Source organism: Acipenser ruthenus, chromosome 48 (assembly GCF_902713425.1).
Source record: "Acipenser ruthenus chromosome 48, fAciRut3.2 maternal haplotype, whole genome shotgun sequence".
In the NCBI taxonomy this organism is placed as follows: Eukaryota; Metazoa; Chordata; class Actinopteri; order Acipenseriformes; family Acipenseridae; genus Acipenser; species Acipenser ruthenus.
The window spans coordinates 7,886,488-7,910,576 of record NC_081236.1 but is presented as its reverse complement, the minus strand read 5'-3'; the positions used below and the strand labels follow the sequence as shown (position 1 = coordinate 7,910,576).

The following is a 24,089-nucleotide window of genomic DNA, read 5'->3' as shown; positions in this document are numbered from 1 at the left end:
TTGTCCCGAACTACTGAACTATAATGATCGATAATCACTGTTAGAATTTGCATGGTAATCGATGTCAAAGTCAGGGTTTCATTTATAACACTGAAAAGCGTTGTGCAGTTGTATTGGGTTCTTCTATCATACTAGATATCAAAATACTAATAGAATACAATGGATTTGTTTTTTAACACAAAGTCTTTCTAAATTCCAAGATTGTAATAAAGGAACACCAGCTCTTTCAGTTTGTCTTCCAAAAGAGAACGCCTCTGATCGAACAAGACAAGATTACACAGCGAGCTGCTGCGCTCAGCATCAGCTGTATTTGTTACTGCATTGATGTATCTGAATTTCTGAAAGTGAATGTTTTCAAATTAGAGCTCTGGATCGCATTGGTGCCAGCTTCGCAGTGTGCAAAGCAAAGCAAATCTTTTGCTGATGTATTTGCAACATGGGACCTTTGTCGTGGCATTTTCTGGCAAAATCGATCCATGTTCCCTTTATCCTCAGTGTGATCCAACATGTTTCCCTGTCCTTCTCTGTTAACGGCGATATTATTTAATATTACGAGCCTATGCATGGTGATACATTTTATGCGTAAAATTATACGGGCGCGTAATTCCCCGGTGTGTGTAATCTGCCTCTATGGACTCTACACAAGGAGAGCAGACCTGGCTGGAGTGTCTATCTGTGTGTGTCTCACTGTCTCTATTCCCTGACAGTCTATCTGTGTGTGTCTCACTGTCTCTATTCCCTGACAGTCTATCTTGTGTGTGTCTCACTGTCTCTATTCCCTGACAGCTCTGGGGACCCAGCCCTCAATCTCTATGGACTCTACACAAGGAGAGCAGACCCGGCTGGTGTGCAGATCAGAGGGGTGGAGCCCGGAACCTGAAGTGATCTGGAGAGACAGGGATGGCAACAATGTGACATCACTGTCCAGCCCAACAGTGCAGAGGGACAGTCAGGGGCTCCTCAGTGTCAGCAGCGACATCAAAATCAAACAGCAGTCCAACGTGTTCTCCTGTCTGGTTAGAAGTAAAACACCCAAACCAGACTGGGAATCCAAACTCCACATATCCAGTGAGTATCACATGTTTGTGGATTGAGCCTGACTGACACTGACCATAGATTACAGTCATCATGATGGGGCATCAACATCTGAATCAAACACATGAACTAGTGGACCAGTCAATATCTGAATCAAACACATGAACTAGTGGACCAGTCCATATCTGAATCAAACACATGAACTAGTGGACCAGTCAATATCTGAATCAAACACATGAACTAGTGGACCAGTCAATATCTGAATCAAACACATGAACTAGTGGACCAGTCAATATCTGAATCAAACACATGAACTAGTGGACCAGTCAATATCTGAATCAAACACATGAACTAGTGGACCAGTCAATATCTGAATCAAACACATGAACTAGTGGACCAGTCAATATCTGAATCAAACACATTTGTTGGTGGGGGTGGGAGTTAATGGGCAGTCCTCCATTTTGACTCTCTGGGGTGTTTGGAGGGGTGTGTGGAATGCTCACTATGAGGGGTGTGTCTCAGTGTTGGGAGGGGTGTGTGGAATGCTCACTATGAGGGGTGTGGTCAGTGTTGGGAGGGGTGTGTGGAATGCTCACTATGAGGGGTGTGGTCAGTGTTGGGAGGGGTGTGTGGAATGCTCACTATGAGGGGTGTGGTCAGTGTTGGGAGGGGTGTGTGGAATGCTCACTATGAGGGGGTGTGGTCAGTGTTGGGAGGGGTGTGTGCAATGCTCACTATGAGGGGGTGTGGTCAGTGTTGGGAGGGGTGTGTGGAATGCTCACTATGAGGGGTGTGGTCAGTGTTGGGAGGGGTGTGTGGAATGCTCACTATGAGGGGGTGTGGTCAGTGTTGGGAGGGGTGTGTGCAATGCTCACTATGAGGGGGTGTGGTCAGTGTTGGGAGGGGTGTGTGGAATGCTCACTATGAGGGGTGTGGTCAGTGTTGGGAGGGGTGTGTGGAATGCTCACCATGAGGGGGTGTGGTCAGTGTTGGGAGGGGTGTGTGCAATGCTCACTATGAGGGGTGTGGTCAGTGTTGGGAGGGATGCGTGGAATGCTCACTATGAGGGGTGTGGTCAGTGTTGGGAGGGGTGTGTGGAATGCTCACTATGAGGGGTGTGGTCAGTGTTGGGAGGGGTGTGTGGAATGCTCACTATGAGGGGGTGTGGTCAGTGTTGGGAGGGGTGTGTGGAATGCTCACTATGAGGGGTGTGGTCAGTGTTGGGAGGGGTGTGTGGAATGCTCACTATGAGGGGGTGTGGTCAGTGTTGGGAGGGGTGTGTGCAATGCTCACTATGAGGGGTGTGGTCAGTGTTGGGAGGGGTGTGTGGAATGCTAACTATGACGGGTGTGGTCAGTGTTGGGAGGGATGTGTGGAATGCTCACTATGAGGGGTGTGGTCAGTGTTGGGAGGGGTGTGTGGAATGCTCACTATGAGGGGTGTGGTCAGTGTTGGGAGGGGTGTGTGGAATGCTCACTATGAGGGGTGTGGTCAGTGTTGGGAGGGGTGTGTGGAATGCTCACTATGAGGGGTGTGGTCAGTGTTGGGAGGGGTGTGTGGAATGCTCACTATGAGGGGGTGTGGTCAGTGTTGGGAGGGGTGTGTGCAATGCTCACTATGAGGGGTGTGGTCAGTGTTGGGAGGGGTGTGTGGAATGCTAACTATGACGGGTGTGGTCAGTGTTGGGAGGGGTGTGTGGAATGCTCACTATGAGGGGGTGTGGCTCAGTGTTGGGAGGGGTGTGTGGAATGCTCACTATGAGGGGTGTGGTCAGTGTTGGGAGGGGTGTGTGGAATGCTCACTATGAGGGGTGTGTCTCAGTTTTGGGAGGGGTGTGTGGAATGCTCACTATGAGGGGGTGTGGTCAGTGTTGGGAGGGGTGTGTGGAATGCTCACTATGAGGGGTGTGGTCAGTGTTGGGAGGGGTGTGTGGAATGCTCACTATGAGGGGTGTGGTCAGTGTTGGGAGGGGTGTGTGGAATGCTCACTATGAGGGGTGTGGTCAGTTGTGGGAGGGGTGTGTGGAATGCTCACTATGAGGGGTGTGGTCAGTGTTGGGAGGGGTGTGTGGAATGCTCATTATGAGGGGTGTGGTCAGTTGTGGGAGGGGTGTGTGGAATGCTCACTATGAGGGGTGTGGTCAGTGTTGGGAGGGGTGTGTGGAATGCTCACTATGAGGGGTGTGGTTCAGTGTTGAGAGGGGTGTGTGGAATGCTCACTATGAGGGGGTGTGGTCAGTGTTGGGAGGGATGTGTGGAATGCTCACTATGAGGGGTGTGGTTCAGTGTTGGGAGGGGTTTGTGGAATGCTCACTATGAGGGGGTGTGGTCAGTGTTGGGAGGGGTGTGTGGAATGCTCACTATGAGGGGGTGTGGTCAGTGTTGGGAGCGGTGTGTGGAATGCTCACTATGAGGGGTGTGGTCAGTGTTGGGAGGGGTGTGTGGAATGCTCACTATGAGGGGTGTGGTCAGTGTTGGGAGGGGTGTGTGGAATGCTCACTATGAGGGGTGTGGTCAGTGTTGGGAGGGGGGGGGGGTGTGTTCCAGTGTGTTGAGCTGCTGTGTTGTTTTCCAGGTGATTTTTTCCCAGGAGTCTCTGGATGGATGGTGGCTTTCTTCTTGACTTTAGCTCTCAGTATTGGAGCCATTCCTGTGCTGGTGTTCCAATGGAGAAGAATGGATGGTATGAACTTTATCATTATCATGAGGCATTTCATATAGCTCTGTGCATTTTAAACATGTCAAACACGTTTACAATAATATGGACTGTTCTGTTTTTCTTCTAGCCATGGAGAGAAAGCTTGAGCCTAAGGGTAAGTAAAGCACTTAATGAAGAGATGCTGAAAACCCATTCCAGGTTTCTGCAGCAGTATCTTAAACTACCACACCCATAAATAAAGACATCCCTGGACCGGAAATCCAGCTCACTAGAAATGATTATAAATAATAATAAATATAATTGTTTTTATACTTGCAATTGTTATTTTATTGTTTCCAGAACCCTCTAAATTCAAATTTAAATTTTTAAAAAGTTGGGGGTTTTTTTGGAGACAAAGGCTTAGGAATATAAATATTTCCTTATGGAGGGATGTTGAAAATTGTAGCAATTTTAGTTTGTATGTTTCATATTCTTCGCAGACAGCAGATTCATTTTCACATGGACATCCTGTTCATTTAAATGGCTATGTTTTTCATACTGCAATTTAATCTGTACTGGAGCTGAAATAACCACACACTGTTCTGTCTGATTCATTTTAATCTATACTGGAGATGAAATAACCACACACTGTTCTGTCTGATTCATTTTAATCTATACTGGAGCTGAAATAACCACACGCTGTTCGGTCTGATTCATTTTAATCTGTACTGGAGCTGAAATAACCACACACTGTTCTGTCTGATTCATTTTAATCTGACCTGGAGCTGAAATAACCACACACTGTTCTGTCTGATTCATTTTAATCTGTACTGGAGCTGAAATAACCACACACTGTTCTGTCTGATTCATTTTAATCTATACTGGAGCTGAAATAACCACACACTGTTCTGTCTGATTCATTTTAATCTGTACTGGAGCTGAAATAACCATATACTGTTCTGTCTGATTCATTTTAATCTGTCCTGGAGCTGAAATAACCACACACTTTTGTCTGATTCTTTTTTTTAGCTGCTCAGCGCCTTCGTAAGGAACTTGGTAAGACCTGTTTTCATAACTTTATTTGTAGAATTACAGTAAATGTTTCTATCTGTCTATCTATCTATCTATATCTATCTACTCATGCTGTCTGTTTGTCACTGTGTCTGTCGGGAGTGCTTGCAGTGTGTGTGCAGAGTGTGGAGCTCAGAGTGAGTGAGGGGTTCTCCTCTGCGTGTGCAGAGTGCGGAGCTCAGAGTGAGTGAGGGGTTCTCCTCTGCATGTGCAGAGTGTGGAGCTCAGAGTGAGTGAGGGGTTCTCCTCTGTGTGTGCAGAGTGCGGAGCTCAGAGTGAGTGAGGGGTTCTCCTCTGCGTGTGGAGCTCAGAGTGAGTGAGGGGTTCTCCTCTGCGTGTGCAGAGTGTGGAGCTCAGAGTGAGTGAGGGGTTCTCCTCTGCGTGTGCAGAGTGCGAAGCTCAGAGTGAGTGAGGGGTTCTCCTCTGCGTGTGGAGCTCAGAGTGAGTGAGGGGTTCTCCTCTGCGTGTGCAGAGTGTGGAGCTCAGAGTGAGTGAGGGGTTCTCCTCTGCGTGTGCAGAGTGCGGTGCTCAGAGTGAGTGAGGGGTTCTCCTCTGCGTGTGCAGAGTGCGGAGCTCAGAGTGAGTGAGGGGTTCTCCTCTGTGTGTGCAGAGTGCGGAGCTCAGAGTGAGTGAGGGGTTCTCTGCGTGTGCAGAGTGAGTGAGGGGTCCTCCTCTGCTTTTATTTTCTTCTTTTTCACTTTTCATCATTTATTTCTTATGTCATGGTTTTGTAAAAAGAAACTGATTAATAGTTGGGTCTTTTATAAATTAAATAATGGCCAAAGTAAGGGGGGGCCTAGGGGATCAAGTCCCAATTTTGAAAATATTACACAGAGAAATGGTATAAAAATTGTAGTGAATGTGTCTGTCCCTGTTGAGAAATGTGTGGTGGAACTTGGAAAAGTAATCAGGTGTGAGAATATCAAGTCGGCTTCACGTATGAACAAGTTTGTTGTCGTGTTCCTGAGTAATGAAACAATAGATTTGAAAATTTGTTCAGCAAGGTTTGGTTATTGATGGAGTGTTAGTGTCTGTTCTGCCTCTTGCGGCTCCCGCTAGGAAAATAACAATTTCTAATATTCCTCCTTTTCTGAAAAACTAACTTATAGTGAGAGAGCTAAGCCGTCATAGAAAAATAATGTGAAGCATTACAATGATTCCTCTGGGTTGTAAATCCCCTGAGTTAAAGCATGTAGTTTCTTTCAGAAGACAGTTATATATGCTTCTGAACGACCTGAATGGAAAGCTAAATGTAGCTTTCAGGTTTCGGGTGGATGGTAGCGAATACATCGTTTTTGCTTCTTCTGAAACAATGAAATGTTTTAAATGTGGCCGTAAAGGGCATATTGTGAAGAACTGCAAGAGGACTGTAGGAGAAACTGAAAGCGAGAGGGAAGAAGCCCCTGGGGAGCCAGGCTGATGGACTCACAGCGCTGTAGATAGAAGAGCAGAGCGAGAGACTGAAGAGCTCCAACCTGGTTTGGTTGAGTCTGGTGTGGTAGAAGGTGAAAGTGAGTTGCAGGAACCATCTGAAATAGACAGGAGGACGGGAGAAGCTGTGATTGTGACCGGGGCTGGAGAGATACCTGAAGTGGGGTTGTCAGGTGAGGGACAGGGTAGTGAGGGGAGAGAACAGATTGAGGGAATCACAGAACAGAATGAGGCTGCGGTTTTAGTGTTTGAGAAAGAGACGGAAGCGGGTAAGTTTAAATTCTCCAAAGGGAAAAGAAAGACTAAAAACAGACACAGTATTACAGCGAAACTCAGCCTTGTTTCTGAGGCTGGGGTCATTCGGGCTGATGAATCAGAGAGTGAGCTGTCTGTGAGAATGGACTGCGCTCAAACACACAGCACAGAGGTAAGTGGTGGCGATTTTAGCAAAGACGGGGGCAGTGATACTGACTCCTCATTTAGCTCTGATCTGTTGGCTAGTCAGGAAGCGTGAGGGGGGTATAGTGCTGAAAGCATTCGGGCATTTTAAAGCTCTGTTGAAGGGAAAAGAGGGATTCAAGTTATTGAGCACTTCCCTGATTTAAAATGGTTCTTAAATTCTGTGCAGCAAATTAGATGCAATGCAGCTGTATTGGGCATGGAGCAAAGAGAAAGAGATCAATTAAAAAATGTAATAAGCAAAGTTCGTGCCTCTCTAAACAGGAATGATGTATAAGTCTACACAAGCATCTTTTCTTTTGTACGTTTTTACTATTGTTTGTACTTTCCAGTGCATCTCTTTTCAACCCTACAGTGCAGACTCTTAATATAGGAACTTTAAATGTAAGTGGAGGTAGAGATTGTGCAAAGAGAGCAGCTCTGTTTGAATATTTAAACCAAAAGAAAGTTAATGTTGCCATGCTCCAAGAGATCCATACAGATGAGAATAATAAATCTGAGAGGATTCAGGATTGGGAAGGGGAGGTTATTTTTAGTCATGGAATGAATTTCCTGTGCTGGAGTTGCCACGTTGTTTGCGAAGGGGTTTAAGTATGACTCTATCAATGTAAGTGAGGTCATTAAGGGGTGCTTGTTGAAAGTGCAAGTATCTGTAGAGGGTACAAATGTAGTATTTGTTAATATTTATTCACCAAACGATGGGAGAGAGGGGGTGCTGTTTTTTCAGACTCTCAATGGAGTTCTAGCCCAGAGTCAGACTGAAGAAGTGGTTTTATTAGCTGGTGATTTTAATTGTACAGTTGATGACAAGCTAGACAGAAATAGCCCAGAGCCTCACCCCAGGTCAGTTCAGGAGCTGGTTAGTGTTTTAACAGCACATGACATGGAGGATGTGTGGAGAGTAATGAATCCTGATGTTAAGCACTGTACCTGGGCTAAGGGGAGCCATGAGAATATAGGTTTAGCTCAACTAGATACATTTGATGTGTTGAAGCATCATTTAAATTATTTTTCTAAATGTACTATTCATCCCACAGGTCTATCTGATCATTGTTTGCTCAGTTTGAATATGATTATCCCTACTGAATGTGTTTATTCTTCCTATTGGCATTTTATACTAAACTTTTAAAATACTTCTTTTATGAACGATGACAGAGGCAGAAAGGGGCTTTTTTATCAATAAGGCAATGGTGGACGTGAGTAAAGTTCAGACCCGACTGTTTTGTCAACAGTACACTATGAATGCTACAAAGAGCACTAGCGAGGCGATGAGAGAGCTGGAGGAGGATATCACTGAACTCCATAGGGCTCTGACAGAGGAGTTCATTTCTCTGGAGAGATGTGTGCTGGCTATCGGGGAGGTGGGGGTCTGTCAGAACAAGCCAAGCTGACAGAGGAGTTCATTTCTCTGGAGAGATGTGTGCTGGCTATCGGGGAGGTGGGGGCTGTCAGAACAAGCCAAGCTGACAGAGGAGTTCATTTCTCTGGAGAGATGTGTGCTGGCTATCGGGGAGGTGGGGGGCTGTCAGAACAAGCCAAGCTGACAGAGGGGTTCATTTCTCTGTTTTCTGTCACCCCTGGCAACCCTACTGTATTTACATGCAGCTCTTCACAATAGTGCTCAATAGATTTTACAGTGTGCAGAATGTAATCCAGCTCTCTTCTTTTCACAGAGTCTGTGAAGCGAGAGGTCCTTAAATCAGGTATGTAGAGTGTGTGTAAATCCACAGCCTGACTCACCCCAGCACAGCCCTGCCGGTTAGTGTGTGCTACACATCTTCTGAACTGTAGAAAGTACAGGAGGAGTGACTGTAAAATAATGCTCTCTTTATTTCTGTGTTCTAGAATGGAAGTGGATCCTCCGCTCAGCAGGTATGTGTCTCTTCAATGGATTCCTTTCACAGTGGAGGGTAAAAGAACAGCGAGGAGCCCCGTCTCACTCACTGTGTTTACATCTATAATAAAAAGTGACTTCATGTTAGCAGGTTCATGTAAACCCTGCATGCTAAAGGTGCTGGTGACCATGGCATTGACCTCATATGAATGCCACACTGAGTCATGAGATTTCTACTGTATAGAGATAGAACACTTTGAGTAAACTGTCTTCATTTTTGGTAAACAGCTGTATTCTTTGAGTTTCTTTGCTGGAGTCCAGTAAAAATGAACCCTTTGCTGCCACTTTGTTTTTTTTGTTTGTTTTTTTTTACCTCTGATACAGAGAACACACTTTATTATTATTATTATTATTATTATTATTATTATTATTATTATTATTATTATTATTATTATTATTGTCTCCTCTCTTCTTCACAGTTGACAGTTTGACTCTGGACCTCGATACAGCACACCCCCAGCTCACCCTGCCTGTGGATGAGAAACATGTGAGAAGGATAAGGCAGGATCATAACAATCCCCAGAGATTTGATTACAGGCCCTGTGTGCAGGGCAGGGAGGGCTTCACCTCAGGGAGACACTACTGGGAGCTGGGGGTGGGAGAGAATACATTCTGGAGATTAGGAGTCAGCAGAGAGTCTGCCCCGAAGAAGGGGAAGTTCAGCATATCCCCCCAGCAGGGTTACTGGACTGTGGGGTGGGATGGAGATGAAGATAAAGATGAGTTCATTGCTCTCACTGACCCCCAGACCCCCCTCCCCCGGAGCCTGAAGCCCCAGAAGCTGGGGGTGTATCTGGATTATGAGGAAGGGCAGCTCTCCTTTTACAATGTGGAGACCAGATCTCACATCTACACTTTCACTGACATGAAGTTCAATCCCAATGAGAAACTCTATCCATTCTTCTGGACGTTGGAATACAAAGACCTTGCACTGGTGTCCCCGGGGAAGATGAATGACAGCTTTTTCTTTCTTCTTGTCTGGAAATGGATTCTTGCTGCATCAGGTACTGGTTCACTTTACTTCTTGTTTGCTAGAGGCTGATATGCTTGTTGATTTATTATTCAATTCTATAACTCCTATCTGGTTTGAAGTGTTACAAACACCCTTTAGTGTTTTCAACAAACACACAGCTAGCCATTGCTTTTCATAATAATAACAACATGAGTCATGCAGGTTTTATTATTTTATAGTATTGATAAGTTCATGTCATAATAAAAAGACTGCAGTTGTTACAATAACAGCAATGTATAAGTTTAAATTATTACAGAACACGCTTTAGTGTTTATAACAAACACACTCTTTCCATTGCTGTCTCCTGTGCTAAACGCATTGCAGAGATATCTTTACAACATGATATCAATTGTTTTGATATTTTTATTCACATAAATTAACTGGGGAATAAAGGTGATGGCAAAACACAGTGTGAGGATTGTGTCACACCTCCATGTGGACCTGCCTGACTCTTCACACAGCGTGAGGATTGTGTCACACCTCCATGTGTACCTGCCTGACTCTTCACAGTGTGAGGATTGTGTCACACCTCCATGTGTACCTGCCTGACTCTTCACACAGTGTGAGGATTGTGTCACACCTCCATGTGTACCTGCCTGACTCTTCACACAGTGTGAGGATTGTGTCACACCTCCATGTGTACCTGCCTGACTCTTCACACAGTGTGAGGATTGTGTCACACCTCCATGTGTACCTGCCTGACTCTTCACACAGTGTGAGGATTGTGTCACACCTCCATGTGTACCTGCCTGACTCTTCACACAGTGTGAGGATTGTGTCACACCTCCATGTGTACCTGCCTGACTCTTCACACAGTGTGAGGATTGTGACACACCTCCATGTGTACCTGCCTGACTCTTCACACAGTGTGAGGATTGTGTCACACCTCCATGTGTACCTGCCTGACTCTTCACACAGTGTGAGGATTGTGTCACACCTCCATGTGTACCTGCCTGACTCTTCACACAGTGTGAGGATTGTGTCACACTTCCAGCTGTGTACCTGCCTGACTCTTCACACAGTGTGAGGATTGTGTCACACCTCCATGTGTACCTGCCTGACTCTTCACACAGTGTGAGGATTGTGTCACACCTCCATGTGGACCTGCCTGACTCTTCACACAGTGTGAGGATTGTGTCACACCTCCATGTGTACCTGCCTGACTCTTCACAGTGTGAGGATTGTGTCACACCTCCATGTGTACCTGCCTGACTCTTCACACAGTGTGAGGATTGTGTCACACCTCCATGTGTACCTGCCTGACTCTTCACACAGTGTGAGGATTGTGTCACACCTCCATGTGTACCTGCCTGACTCTTCACACAGTGTGAGGATTGTGTCACACCTCCATGTGTACCTGCCTGACTCTTCACACAGTGTGAGGATTGTGTCACACCTCCATGTGTACCTGCCTGACTCTTCACACAGTGTGAGGATTGTGTCACACCTCCATGTGTACCTGCCTGACTCTTCACACAGTGTGAGGATTGTGTCACACCTCCATGTGTACCTGCCTGACTCTTCACACAGTGTGAGGATTGTGTCACACCTCCATGTGTACCTGCCTGACTCTTCACACAGTGTGAGGATTGTCACACCTCCATGTGTACCTGCCTGACTCTTCACACAGCGTGAGGATTGTGTCTCACCTCCATGTGTACCTGCCTGACTCTTCACACATGTTCTGTTTTAAATAGGGATGTGCATGATGCTGATACAGTGTAGTGATATTCATTAGGATCACAAATCGTTCTACACACTATGAAGAGTCTCATAAATAACAACGATGAGATTTTAGTTGTGCAGCTATTTAGTTTTAAATTGAACATTCTGAAATGGTTCATAAAAATGTCATGGATGCTGATAGGCAGGGGTTCACATAACTGGTACGCAGCTACGCACATGCACCCATAAAAACAAATACGGACTTCCATACCGTCAGTACATTTCTAACAGGAAAGCATTTTTCATCCAGGCAGTGAGGGTGCGTATTATCTGGCTGTGACTCATACCTGCCTTTCTGTTGGTTTTCTATTGAGCCTCATGGTCTCTGAGATCTTTCAATGATCTCTGGGTAACTGAGCTTATTATCACTGATCATAACTAAATACCAGTCCCCATATTTCACTTTAGGCCGGAGGGTTCCAATTCACTAAAGTCCCGCCCTGCTAGCGCTATCATTGGCTGCTTCAAGATTTAATAAAACAAAATGGAGAGTGATAGGTGGAATCACTCCAGTTCATAACATCAATCATTTCTTTAATGGACACTTGAAGCATCCAATGATAGCAGGGATCTCGGTTTAGCTGTCCACTCAGAGAAGAGGGATGTAGTTCCGGGGAGTGGCATTGTGAAAGCTCACTGACGCTTCACTTCCCAGACTGAGCGCGGATGAGAGGAGGAGTCGATGCTTGAGAGCCGTTACATTTAAACATGAGTTTAAAAAATACATTTACTTCAGCATTTTACTGAAAATAACATGTTGTTCCCTCAGTTATATCCTTCTATAGATACTGTTGTGTCATCAAGCTAATGTGTTTAACAGCACTAATACAGTGAAGAAGTGTTTTGTTTCTTGCTTTTGAATCCCCAGGGCTGGAATGTGGTGGTAGGATATTGAAATAAACAGAGACTGTGAGATGATTTGTTAAATTGTAATAACCAGCAATCCGGACTCCTAGTTAAACATTCAGAAACTCTAGTTGTTGTCTCTGACACTGCCATTAACCCTTTAAGGGCGTGATGGTGTAACACGATCATACTGAAGTGTCATTCTGGGCCCGTGATCGGGTAAACACGATTAAAACACACTTCGTTTCTTTGACTTGCTGGGACACCATACTTTGCAGTACAGCTTGTTAACGCATGTGACTTCACTGCCTGATTGGTTGTTTATTCGTGTGATGTCACTGAGACGGGCGTTTCATTTTTAAAGGACGTAGACACTTACAGTGGCATGCAGAAACAAAACATCACAGGAACTTGTTTAGAGCTAATGTGAAAACGTGAAAACACTGTCTATCCGATGTGTTTGACTGATAGTTATATTAGAACATGTATTCTGTCTCGCATTTATATATACAGACGTGCTCAAATTTGTTGGTACCCTTACATCTCATTGAAATAATGCTTCATTCCTCCTGAAAAGTGATGAAATTAAAAGCTATTTTATCATGTATACTTGCATGCCTTTGGTATGTCATAGAATAAAGCAAAGAAGCTGTGAAAAGAGATGAATTATTGCTTATTCTACAAAATTATTCTAAAATGGCCTGGACACATTTGTTGGTACCCCTTAGAAAAAATTGGATTACAGTGATGTTTCAAAAAATTAGTTTCTTTAATTAGTATCACACATGTCTCCAATCTTGTAATCAGTCATTCAGCCTATTTAAATGGAGAAAAGTAGTCACTGTGCTGTTTGGTATCATTGTGTGCACCACACTGAACATGGACCAGAGAAAAAGGAGAGAGTTGTCTGAGGAGATCAGAAAGAAAATAATAGACAAGCATGGTAAAGGTAAAGGCTACAAGACCATCTCCAAGCAGCTTGATGTTCCTCTGACAACAGTTGCAAATATTATTAAGAAATTTAAGGTCCATGGAACTGTAACCAACCTCCCTGGGCGCTGCCGCAAGAGGAAAATCGATCCCAGATTGAACAGAAGGATAGTGCGAATGGTAGAAAAAGAACCAAGGATAACTACCAAAGAGATACAAGCTGAACTCCAAGGTGAACGTACGTCAGTTTCTGATCGCACCATCCGTCGCTTTTTGAGCAAAAGTGGTCTCCATGGAAGAAGACCCAGGAGGACTCCACTTTTGAAAGAAAAACATAAAAAAGCCAGACTGGAATTTGCTAAAATGCATATTGACAAGCCACAATCCTTCTGGAAGAATGTCCTTTGGACAGATGAGTCAAAACTGGAGCTTTTTGGCAAGTCACATCAGCTCTATGTTCACAGACGAAAAAATGAAGCTTTCAAAGAAAAGAACACCATACCTACAGTGAAACATGGAGGAGGCTCGGTTATGTTTTGGGGCTGCTTTGCTGCGCCTGGCACAGGGTGCCTTGAATCTGTGCAGGGCACAATGAAATCTCAAGACTATCAAGGCATTCTGGAGCGAAACGTACTGCCCAGTGTCAGAAAGCTCTGTCTCAGTCGCAGGTCATGGGTCCTCCAACAGGATAATGACCCAAAACACACAGCTAAAAGCACCCAAGAATGGATAAGAACAAAACATTGGACTATTCTGAAGTGGCCTTCTATGAGTCCTCATCTGAATCCTATCGAACATCTATGGAAAGAGCTGAAACTTGCAGTCTGGAGAAGGCACCCATCAAACCTGAGACAGCTGGAGCAGTTTGCTCAGGAAGAGTGGGCCAAACTACCTGTTAACAGGTGCAGAAGTCTCATTGAGAGCTACAGAAAACGTTTGATTGCAGTGATTGCCTCTAAAGGTTGTGCAACAAAATATTAGGTTAGCGGTCCCATCATTTTTGTCCATGTCATTTTCATTTGTTTTATTATTTACAATATTATGTTGAATAAAAAATCAAAAGCAAAGTCTGATTTCTATTAAATATGGAATAAACAATGGTGGATGCCAATTACTTTTGTCAGTTTCAAGTTATTTCAGAGAAAATTGTGCATTCTTAGTTTTTTGTGGAGGGGTACCAACAAATTTGAGCACGTCTGTCTATATATATATATATTATAAAATGTGTATTATCGGCCGCACACTCACCATGTCATTTGAGACGGACATGACCCGTTATCTTCAAAATTCAGTTCATTTTATTTATATAAAATTATACAAACAACGTGTTTCAGCACGTCCGTGCCTTCATCACTGAACTAAACTAAACTGATACAGACCTCATGTATTAATTATAGAGAAATATGAACTAAACTGATACAGACCTCATTGTATTAATTATATAGAAATATGAACTAAACTGATACAGACCTCATTGTATTAATTATATAGAAATATGAACTAAACTGATACAGACCTCATTGTATTAATTATATAGAAATATGAACTAAACTGATACAGACCTCATTGTATTAATTATATAGAAATATGAACTAAACTGATACAGACCTCATTGTATTAATTATATAGAAATATGAACTAAACTGATACGGACCTCATTGTATTAATTATATAGAAATATGAACTAAACTGATACAGACCTCATTGTATTAATTATATAGAAATATGAACTAAACTGATACAGACCTCGTTGTATTAATTATATAGAATATGAACTAAACTGATACAGACCTCATTGTATTAATTATATAGAAATATGAACTAAACTGATACAGACCTCGTTGTATTAATTATATAGAATATGAACTAAACTGATACAGACCTCATTGTATTAATTATATAGAAATATGAACTAAACTGATACAGACCTCGTTGTATTAATTATATAGAATATGAACTAAACTGATACAGACCTCATTGTATTAATTATATAGAAATATGAACTAAACTGATACAGACCTCGTTGTATTAATTATATAGAAATATGAACTAAACTGATACAGACCTCACTGTATTAATTATATAGAAATATGAACTAAACTGATACAGACCTCATTGTATTTCATTATATAGAATTTTTTTTTTTTTTAGTGGTCGATTGATATTGATATAGGATATGCTGATATTAACGTTAAGAACTTTATTAAACCAAAAGAACTCAAGTCACAAGTATTTTTTTTAAACGGGTAAAAGAACAGCGAGGAGCCCCGTCTCACTCACTGTGTTTACATCTATATTTACATTGTGCCTCATTTAAACCTCTGTGCACTCCCAGCTCAGCTAACGCCAGCCTTGTGTGCCTCCCAAAGGAAACACTGAAAAGGAGAGGAGAAAGTGTGTTTAGTTATAATGCCCCAGACTGTGAACTCACTGTGAAGTGAAGATCACATGTAGACACTGCAGGGCTCCATATGTTACACTTTGACATGCATCTAGAGAACTGCTGATCTGATTGTGATGAAACTTGGTACAGACATTCTTTCTACACATTATTAAGAGTGTCCCAATCTGGAGCCTGTCTGCACCTCTCCTCTCATGAGTGTACCCCTCCCTCTATCCTTCTCTCCTCTCCTCTCCTCTTCTCCTCAGTGGGGATGCATATCCCAGTGTATACTCGAGGCTGGGCTTCTGATTGTCAGTGTTTTACCCGACTTTTCTACTCTGCTTTAAGAATTCATCTGATCCCTGTGAAGCAGTTTGTGTCTCTCAATCACAACTGAGAAACGTGTTCATAGTAAACTTGATTAATTCTGTGAAACAACTAAATGGGCTTTTCAATCAGCCAAGCCTTCATTTTCATTACAAGCAGGACGTGCAAACGAGATCGCGACATGTTAATAAGAGACTCCTCTTTATTAAAGCTAGAATGAACAATACAGTATTTTATGCTGGACTCACTTTATTACAATCGCTGTGCGTGACTGTATTGACATTAATAAAGAGGAGTCGCTTCTGCTTTGCAATGAAAAAGTAAGACTTACGATTTAAAAGCCCATTTAGTAGAAAAAAAACGAAAATTCAATCAGTTGTACAGTTGTGATTGAGAAGCACGAATTGCTTAAATTCTTAAGGAGATGAGAAAACTCAGGATGAAAAAACAGAAATCCGAAGCCCTACTTGTGTTTGTGCAAATGCCCCTCCTCTACCTCCCTCATACCCTCCCCTCTCTCTCCTCTCCTCTCTACCTCCCTCTCTCTCTCCTCTCTATCCTCTCCTGTCCATCCCTCTATCCTCTCTCCTCTACCTCCCTCTCCCCTCTTTCCTTTCCCCTCTCTAGCCTCTACCTCCCTCTTGCCTCTCTCCTCTCTTACCTTCTTTCTCCTCCCTCTGCCACCCTCTCCCTTCTCTCCCTCCCTCTCTCCCTGTCTTCTCAATTCAATTGAATTCAAAGGTGCTTTATTGGCATGACAGACATCAGCAGTGTTGCCAAAGCAATTACATTACATATCATATGAACAATATATTTACAATAACAATAACAACAAAAATAATAACAATGATCATAATTATTATATTAATAATAATTCTAACAAATATAATAATTTGGAAGGTGTCAGTAAGGTTAGTGATTTCAGGAGACCCAGTTGCTTTATCGAATTCCTCTGTGCTGTTTGGAGCCCATTTATAAGTATGGTTCAGATGGTACAGCTTGCATGGCTGTATTAGTGTGTTACTGGGCTGTCCTGTTCTTTGTAGGAACACAGTAATTTGACTGTGGTCTGACAGAGGTGTTTGTGGCCTGACAGTGAATGCATTAATAAAGGAGGGATCCAGGTCAGTGATGGCATAATCAACTACGCTAGTCCCAAGAGCTGAGCAGCATGTGAATCTACCTAAAGAGTCCCCTCTGATCCTGCCATTAATGATGTACAGACCCCAGGCTTGAAAGAGATGCACTAACTGCCTCCCATTTGTGTTCACAATACAATCTGGGTTGTTTCTGTGGATTGAGGTAGGTGTGAGGTACAGAGGGGTTTGTCCAAATACATGGCTGTTACCTTGTGTGCTTCTACAGTCAGGCTCTGTTCCTGTTCTGGTGTTGAAATCCCCACAGAGCAGCACATTTCCCTGGGTCTGGAAATGGCTGATCTCTGTGTGGAGGGTATGAAAATATTCCTCATTGTAGTTTGTAGGGCTGTTAATCTACGTTTAATTGACTACACGTTTAAACCCATTGTTAATCGTTTAACCGGCCGTAAATTTAATGTTTCACTCATTTCATATTTTTATATTTTACTTCCACTATTTTAAGTCATATTTTAACCTCAGTTTGTTATTGAAAGTGCGTACCAATGGTAAACATAAAAGCATAAAGGAGGCCTGTACGTTAGCACTAAAATGTAATCTATTTTAATAGCATGAAATAAACATTCATAGTCGATTTTACAACGTACCATTTCTGCAGAAGCTCCATAAAAAGTGTGTTTATCCAACATCGAAAAAACATTTAAAAAAACAACAACTCTATTTAAATTAAACTTAAAACACGGTGACAAGACCACATTTTTTTGTTTAATTCACTTGTATATTGTTGGCAGGAAACAAAACATGTCCAGAACCAAAAAACTTGATGTATTTTTTTTCATTAAAAATCGAAGCCGTTGTCTGATACAATACTCGTTCCCAGCGTCCCTCCCCTTCACAACGGCGCATGAGCATTCACGTGAAAAAATAAAAACTTCATTTCCCAGCGTCCCTCCCCTTCACAGCGGCGCATGCGCATTCACATGAAAAAATAAAAACTTCATTTCCCAGCGTCCCTCCCCTTCACAGCGGCGCATGAGCATTCACGTGAAAAAATAAAGACTTCATTTCCCAGCGTCCCTCCCCTTCACAGCGGCGCATGAGCATTCACGTGAAAAAATAAAAACTTCATTTCCCAGCGTCCCTCCCCTTCACAGCGGCGCATGAGCATTCACATGAAAAAATAAAGACTTCATTTCCCAGCGTCCCTCCCCTTCACAGCGGCGCATGAGCATTCACATGAAAAAATAAAGACTTCATTTCCCAGCGTCCCTCCCCTTCACAACGGCGCATGTGCATTCACATGAAAAAATAAAGACTTCATTTCCCAGCGTCCCTCCCCTTCACAGCGGCGCATGAGCATTCACATGAAAAAATAAAGACTTCATTTCCCAGCGTCCCTCCCCTTCACAGCGGCGCATGAGCATTCACGTGAAAAAATAAAAACTTCATTTCCCAGCGTCCCTCCCCTTCACAACGGCGCATGAGCATTCACGTGAAAAAATAAAGACTTCATTTCCCAGCGTCCCTCCCCTTCACAGCGGCGCATGAGCATTCACGTGAAAAAATAAAGACTTCATTTCCCAGCGTCCCTCCCCTTCACAGCGGCGCATGAGCATTCACATGAAAAAATAAAGACTTCATTTCCCAGCGTCCCTCCCCTTCACAACGGCGCATGTGCATTCACGTGAAAAAATAAAGACTTCATTTCCCAGCGTCCCTCCCCTTCACAACGGCGCCTGCGCATTCACGTGAAAAAAATAAAGACTTCATTTCCCAGCGTCCCTCCCCTTCACAACGGCGCATTCACATTCACATGAAAAAATAAAGACTTCATTTCCCAGCATCCCTCCCCTTCACAGCGGTGCATGAGCATTCTAATGAAAAAATAAAGACTTCATTTCCCAGCATCCCTCCCCTTCACAACGGTGCATTCACATTCACATGAAAAAATAAAGACTTCATTTCCCAGCATCCCTCCCCTTCACAACGGTGCATTCACATTCACATGAAAAAATAAAGACTTCATTTCCCAGCGTCCCTCCCCTTCACAACGGCACATGAGCATTCACGTGAAAAAATAGACTTCATTTCCCAGCGTCCCTCCCCTTCACAGCGGCGCATGAGCATTCACATGAAAAAATAATGACTTCATTTCCCAGCGTCCCTCCCCTTCACAACGGCGCATGAGCATTCACATGAAAAAATAAAGACTTCATTTCCCAGCGTCCCTCCCCTTCACAGCGGCGCATGAGCATTCACATGAAAAAATAATGACTTCATTTCCCAGCGTCCCTCCCCTTCACAACGGCGCATGAGCATTCACGTGAAAAAAATAAAGACTTCATTTCCCAGCGTCCCTCCCCTTCACAGCGGCGCATGAGCATTCACGTGAAAAAATAAAGACTTCATTTCCCAGCGTCCCTCTCTTTCACGGCTTCTCGGTTCAGCTCGCTTGAATAATTAAAAGCTGTTCTGTAATTGCAGATGTCCTGTTGAACACACTGATAAAAAGGTGTGCGCACCTTGTAACAGACATCTTATTCGCCGTTCTTTTTATAAATAAATAAACAGTAGCTCCATGTTTTTCTTTTCCAGTGTGTTACAGTGTTTTACTGTGGCGTGAATGGAGCCGTGAGGTGCCTTAATCACACAGGCTATTCACTTTACTGAAATAATGTACAGCACTAACACTAGGGCCCTATGGAATCACACAGGCTATTCACTTTACTGAAATAATGTACAGTACTAACACTAGGACCCTATGGAATCACACAGGCTATTCACTTTACTGAAATAATGTACAGTACCAACACTAGGGCCCTATGGAATCACACAGGCTATTCACTTTACTGAAATAATGTACAGCACTAACACTAGGGCCCTATGGAATCACACAGGCTATTCACTTTACTAAAATAATGTACAGTACTAACACTAGGACCCTATGGAATCACACAGGCTATTCACTTTACTGAAATAATGTACAGCACTAACACTAGGGCCCTATGGAATCACACAGGCTATTCACTTTACTGAAATAATGTACAGCACTAACACTAGGGCCCTATGGAATCACACAGGCTATTCACTTTACTGAAATAATGTACAGTACTAACACTAGGACCCTATGGAATCACACAGGCTATTCACTTTACTGAAATAATGTACAGTACCAACACTAGGGCCCTATGGAATCACACAGGCTATTCACTTTACTGAAATAATGTACAGCACTAACACTAGGGCCCTATGGAATCACACAGGCTATTCACTTTACTGAAATAATGTACAGTACTAACACTAGGACCCTATGGAATCACACAGGCTATTCACTTTACTGAAATAATGTACAGTACTAACACTAGGGCCCTATGGAATCACACAGGCTATTCACTTTACTGAAATAATGTACAGTACTAACACTAGGGCCCTATGGAATCACACAGGCTATTCACTTTACTAAAATAATGTACAGCACTAACAACTAGGGCCCTATGGAGTCACACAGGCTATTCACTTTACTGAAATAATGTACAGCACTAACACTAGGGCCCTAGGGAATTCCTGTTATTTTGTTCTGATTCCTTTTTTTCTGATTTCCGTTTTTACCGTTTTAAAAAAATGTAATTCAGTTAATTTAAATGAACTTCTGCACACCGCGGGCAAGGTGAACAACACAAAACCGTAAACCTACAGGCTTCTACTCTTTCCATTTGGTTTGCGTTCGTCTTCATTGGATTAAGTATTGTTTTATCTAAATGTATTGAAAAGTAGTTTTGTTCACTTTAAAAACAGTTTGTTTTGTTTTGTTGTTTTAGTGCAGTGTGGGGCGCTCCAAAGCAAACAGATGGGCGTGTTTCATAACTTTCAGTTTTGAACTTGATCAATTCTGTATTACTGCTATACCCGTGGTTTCACTACCATAAATCTTCTCTGTGTGAACACTGGGATCGTATTGTTCAAAGTGACGGCTGTAATAGCAGTCTGTGTGAGGAGTGCTCTTTGTCCTGTAATACAGACGTTAAAAATAGTATGCAACGTTGTCTGTTGTATGCTGCGCTGGGGGGGGGGGGGGGGGGCTGTATCCTTGAGGGATTTATCAAAGACCCGGACGCCTTCCTGATTGAGGTGCACTCTGTCGTACAGCTGCCAGGAGCTCAGTGTGGGGGGGTGTGCCAGGTGGACGCTGGGCATCAGAGCACAGCCCCGGACGATCTCAGCGTTGATATTACTGGTGATGTGTGGGGGGGTGTCTGCTCTGTGGAAATGACAACTCTGGAGTCTGAACTCCTGTGTGGAAAAAAATAAAAATAATAAAACAGGATTAAAAATAAATAAAAGATCATAACAATAAAAGCGTCAGACCGCAAACAAAGTAAATCTGATGTCTTAATGGACGCAGTTCTTGGTCACAGACCTGCAGCGACCGGCGCCGATGTGTTGAATTCAGAGACTTGTCTTCTGGAAAGGATTTCTCCTTTAAATTGTTTAACGCTGACAGGGATCATTTCAAACAGAGACAAATCAAACCTTACAGTGTGTGAACTGCAAGGTCTGCTGCTGCTTCATGAATTGAGTTCCATGTATTTATCAGCAACGCTTTATATTGCGTGGCATAAATTAATTTTAAATAGATCTGCGATAAATATTAAATGAATGTTAAATTAATATTTAATAAATGTGCACCAGCTGGTTTCTTGCTAAATGTTAATCAAATATCGATTGAAAATGTAATGGCACGTCACGGCCATTTATATTACGTTTTGTTACCGTTGAAAATATGTAATAATTTCCCCTTATTGAAAATACAGTTAATCTGACTTGAATGTCAATGGAAAGTAACAAGGAATAATTGAACGTAAATTATTATTTTGTGGTTACTTTATAAACCAGTCCTTAACAGAAAATAAATAAATAAAGAAATAAGCTCCGTATATTGGAAATGTGCAAAGTATCTGAAAATCACATTCAATTCGGTCATTTTAAAAAATCCCATCTATTAACATTGCATGTATAAAAACAAGCTGTGCAGAAAAATCTCTTTAATGTTTCGTTTAGATTTTGTTTTTAATAGGCCTGCTTTAAATCTATTTTTCTGACGTGTTTACTGACATTTTTAAATACTATCTGTAACTTTTTAAAGTTATTATTAGTAGTAGTTAATCTAACTTTAATAATATGAAATGAAATTATTCGGTTTGTATTTGCAGTCAGCAGCATGTGAAACACAAACCCGGCTCGGCTCGGGTCCGGCTCGGCTCGGGTCCGGCTCGGCTCGGCTCGGGTGTGCTAGTCTGAAAAGGCTAAGATGTTTGGGCTCCAGATCTTGTTCCCTCGCCGGTCAGGGAAGAGCCTCCGTCAGGGTTTTCTCTCACACTTTCAGTTTGTGTTTCTTCTCCCCTCTTCAGGATCGCGTATCTCGCGGCTCATTGCGTTCACTGCGGTTTCCATGACAACAGAACACTGCTACAGTTCAAAATTCGAAGAACTGCTACAATTCCAACTGCGATTCCAAACTGCAGCTTGAGATCAGCCTGTCGATTTAAGAGACTTTACTGTACGAGGCGATCTCGGGGTTTAGTTAATATTTATATCTAGTAAATATTATTATTTCAAGATTCATTTTAATTGAGGTAAGAGGCTCAGCTTCTGCCTTTGTCACCTTTCTTTCTTTCTTTCTTTCTTTCTTTCTTTCTTTCTTTCTTTCTTTCTTTCGTTCCTCTTTTCTCTCGTATTCCTGGTTCTTTGGTCCTCTTGTGATCCTCAGTTGGTTTTGTCGTTTCTTCTTTGCTTGTTATGTATTTAATATTTGCATTAGTAGTTTTTTCCCCTCTGGTTTAGTTCAGTATATGTTCTAATTTACTGATGTCATGTTTTCAGCATTTTGTTTAATTAGAAAACAATATAAATTATATTTTAATTAGGAGCTCATCTTAACAGGGAAGGTATGAAGGCACCTTCATATAATAATAATAATAATAATAATAATAATAATAATAATAATGATGTCTCCTCTCTGCTCCACAGTTGATGTGACTCTGGACCCTGATACAGCACACCCCCAGCTCATCCTGTCTGCGGAGGGGAAACGAGTGAGACGGGGAGAGACACGGCAGGATCTCCCTGACACTCCAGAGAGATTTGATGACTGGCCCTGTGTGCTGGGCAGGGAGAGCTTCACCTCGGAGAGACACTACTGGCAGGTGCAGGTGGGGGGGAATACAGACTGGATATTAGGAGTCAGCAGAGAGTCTGCCAAGAGGAAGGGGTGGTTCAGCATGACCCCCCAGCAGGGTTACTGGACTGTGAAGTGGTGGAGTGGAGGTAGGTTCACTGCTCTCACTGACCCCCGGACCCCCCTCCCCCGGAGCCTGAAGCCCAAGAAGCTGGGGGTGTATCTGGATTATGAGGAAGGGCAGCTCTCCTTTTACAATGTGGAGACCAGATCTCACATCTACACTTTCACTGACATGGAGTTCAATCCCAATGAGAAACTCTATCCATTCTTCTGTACTGGGGACTGGAATACAGACCTTGTGCTGGAGTCCCCTGACCCTGACCCTGTCAGCGCTGCAGATTAAACACACATTGCTGTCTGAACCAGGAAACTATTCAAACAGCTCAGACAATCTCCTCTTCACTTTCACTGACACTCTCTCTGCACTCTTCTGGGCTGATGAGAAGAAATCCTCTCTCTTCCACCCTCTTACCCTGAGCCCCTCCTCTTTATTTCTCTACACCCCCTTTCCTACTCTCCCTTCCCGTCTCCCGCTCTTTCCCCTCCACCTCTCTCCATCTCCTCTCTCTTTCTCTCCTCTCCCCTTCTCCTCTCTGCCTCCCCTATGGCTCTCCCCTCCTTTCTCTTTCTCTTTCCCTTCCCTCGCATGTTAACCCTTTGCGGTCCATTTATTAATCGCGCGTCAGGCACGTCAGGTCTAATTAATTTTCACACGCGCAGTTAATTTTAGACGCGCTGTTTAAAAGTATTTTTTCCACAGTCAAACAGGTTTAAATGGCCCTGCATATCAACAAAGCACTCACTAGGCATCTCCAGCCCCGCCCCACCCTTTCGTTCGCTACAGCATTCACCTATGTAAGAAATAAATAATAATAATAATAGTAGTCGTACATAACAATCGATCATCTCCTGATCACTCGTTTTATCACCAAACTCCTCAATATTGCGATCAAAGTCATTATTTTATTACTATAACATCTGAAAAAAGCTCTGCAAATGTCCAT

At 43.0% G+C, this 24,089-nt stretch overlaps 2 protein-coding genes across 3 annotated transcripts in view; one reads left to right on the top strand and one right to left on the bottom strand.

Annotated features, from left to right (window-relative positions):
- The window catches only part of LOC117970347 (butyrophilin subfamily 1 member A1-like), a 328,161-nt gene that overhangs the window by 234,953 nt on the left and 69,119 nt on the right, over positions 1 to 24,089 (bottom strand). The gene's annotated exons all lie outside the window — the stretch shown is intronic.
- On the top strand, positions 775 to 23,439 carry LOC117410029 (butyrophilin subfamily 3 member A1-like). The gene is made up of 8 exons (XM_059014443.1): positions 775 to 1,068; positions 3,610 to 3,717; positions 3,821 to 3,847; positions 4,702 to 4,728; positions 8,307 to 8,336; positions 8,479 to 8,505; positions 8,947 to 9,531; positions 22,875 to 23,439. Exons 1-8 carry the CDS (start codon positions 813 to 815, stop codon positions 23,426 to 23,428), a joined length of 1,614 nt encoding a protein of 537 aa, XP_058870426.1. The 5' UTR covers positions 775 to 812; the 3' UTR covers positions 23,429 to 23,439.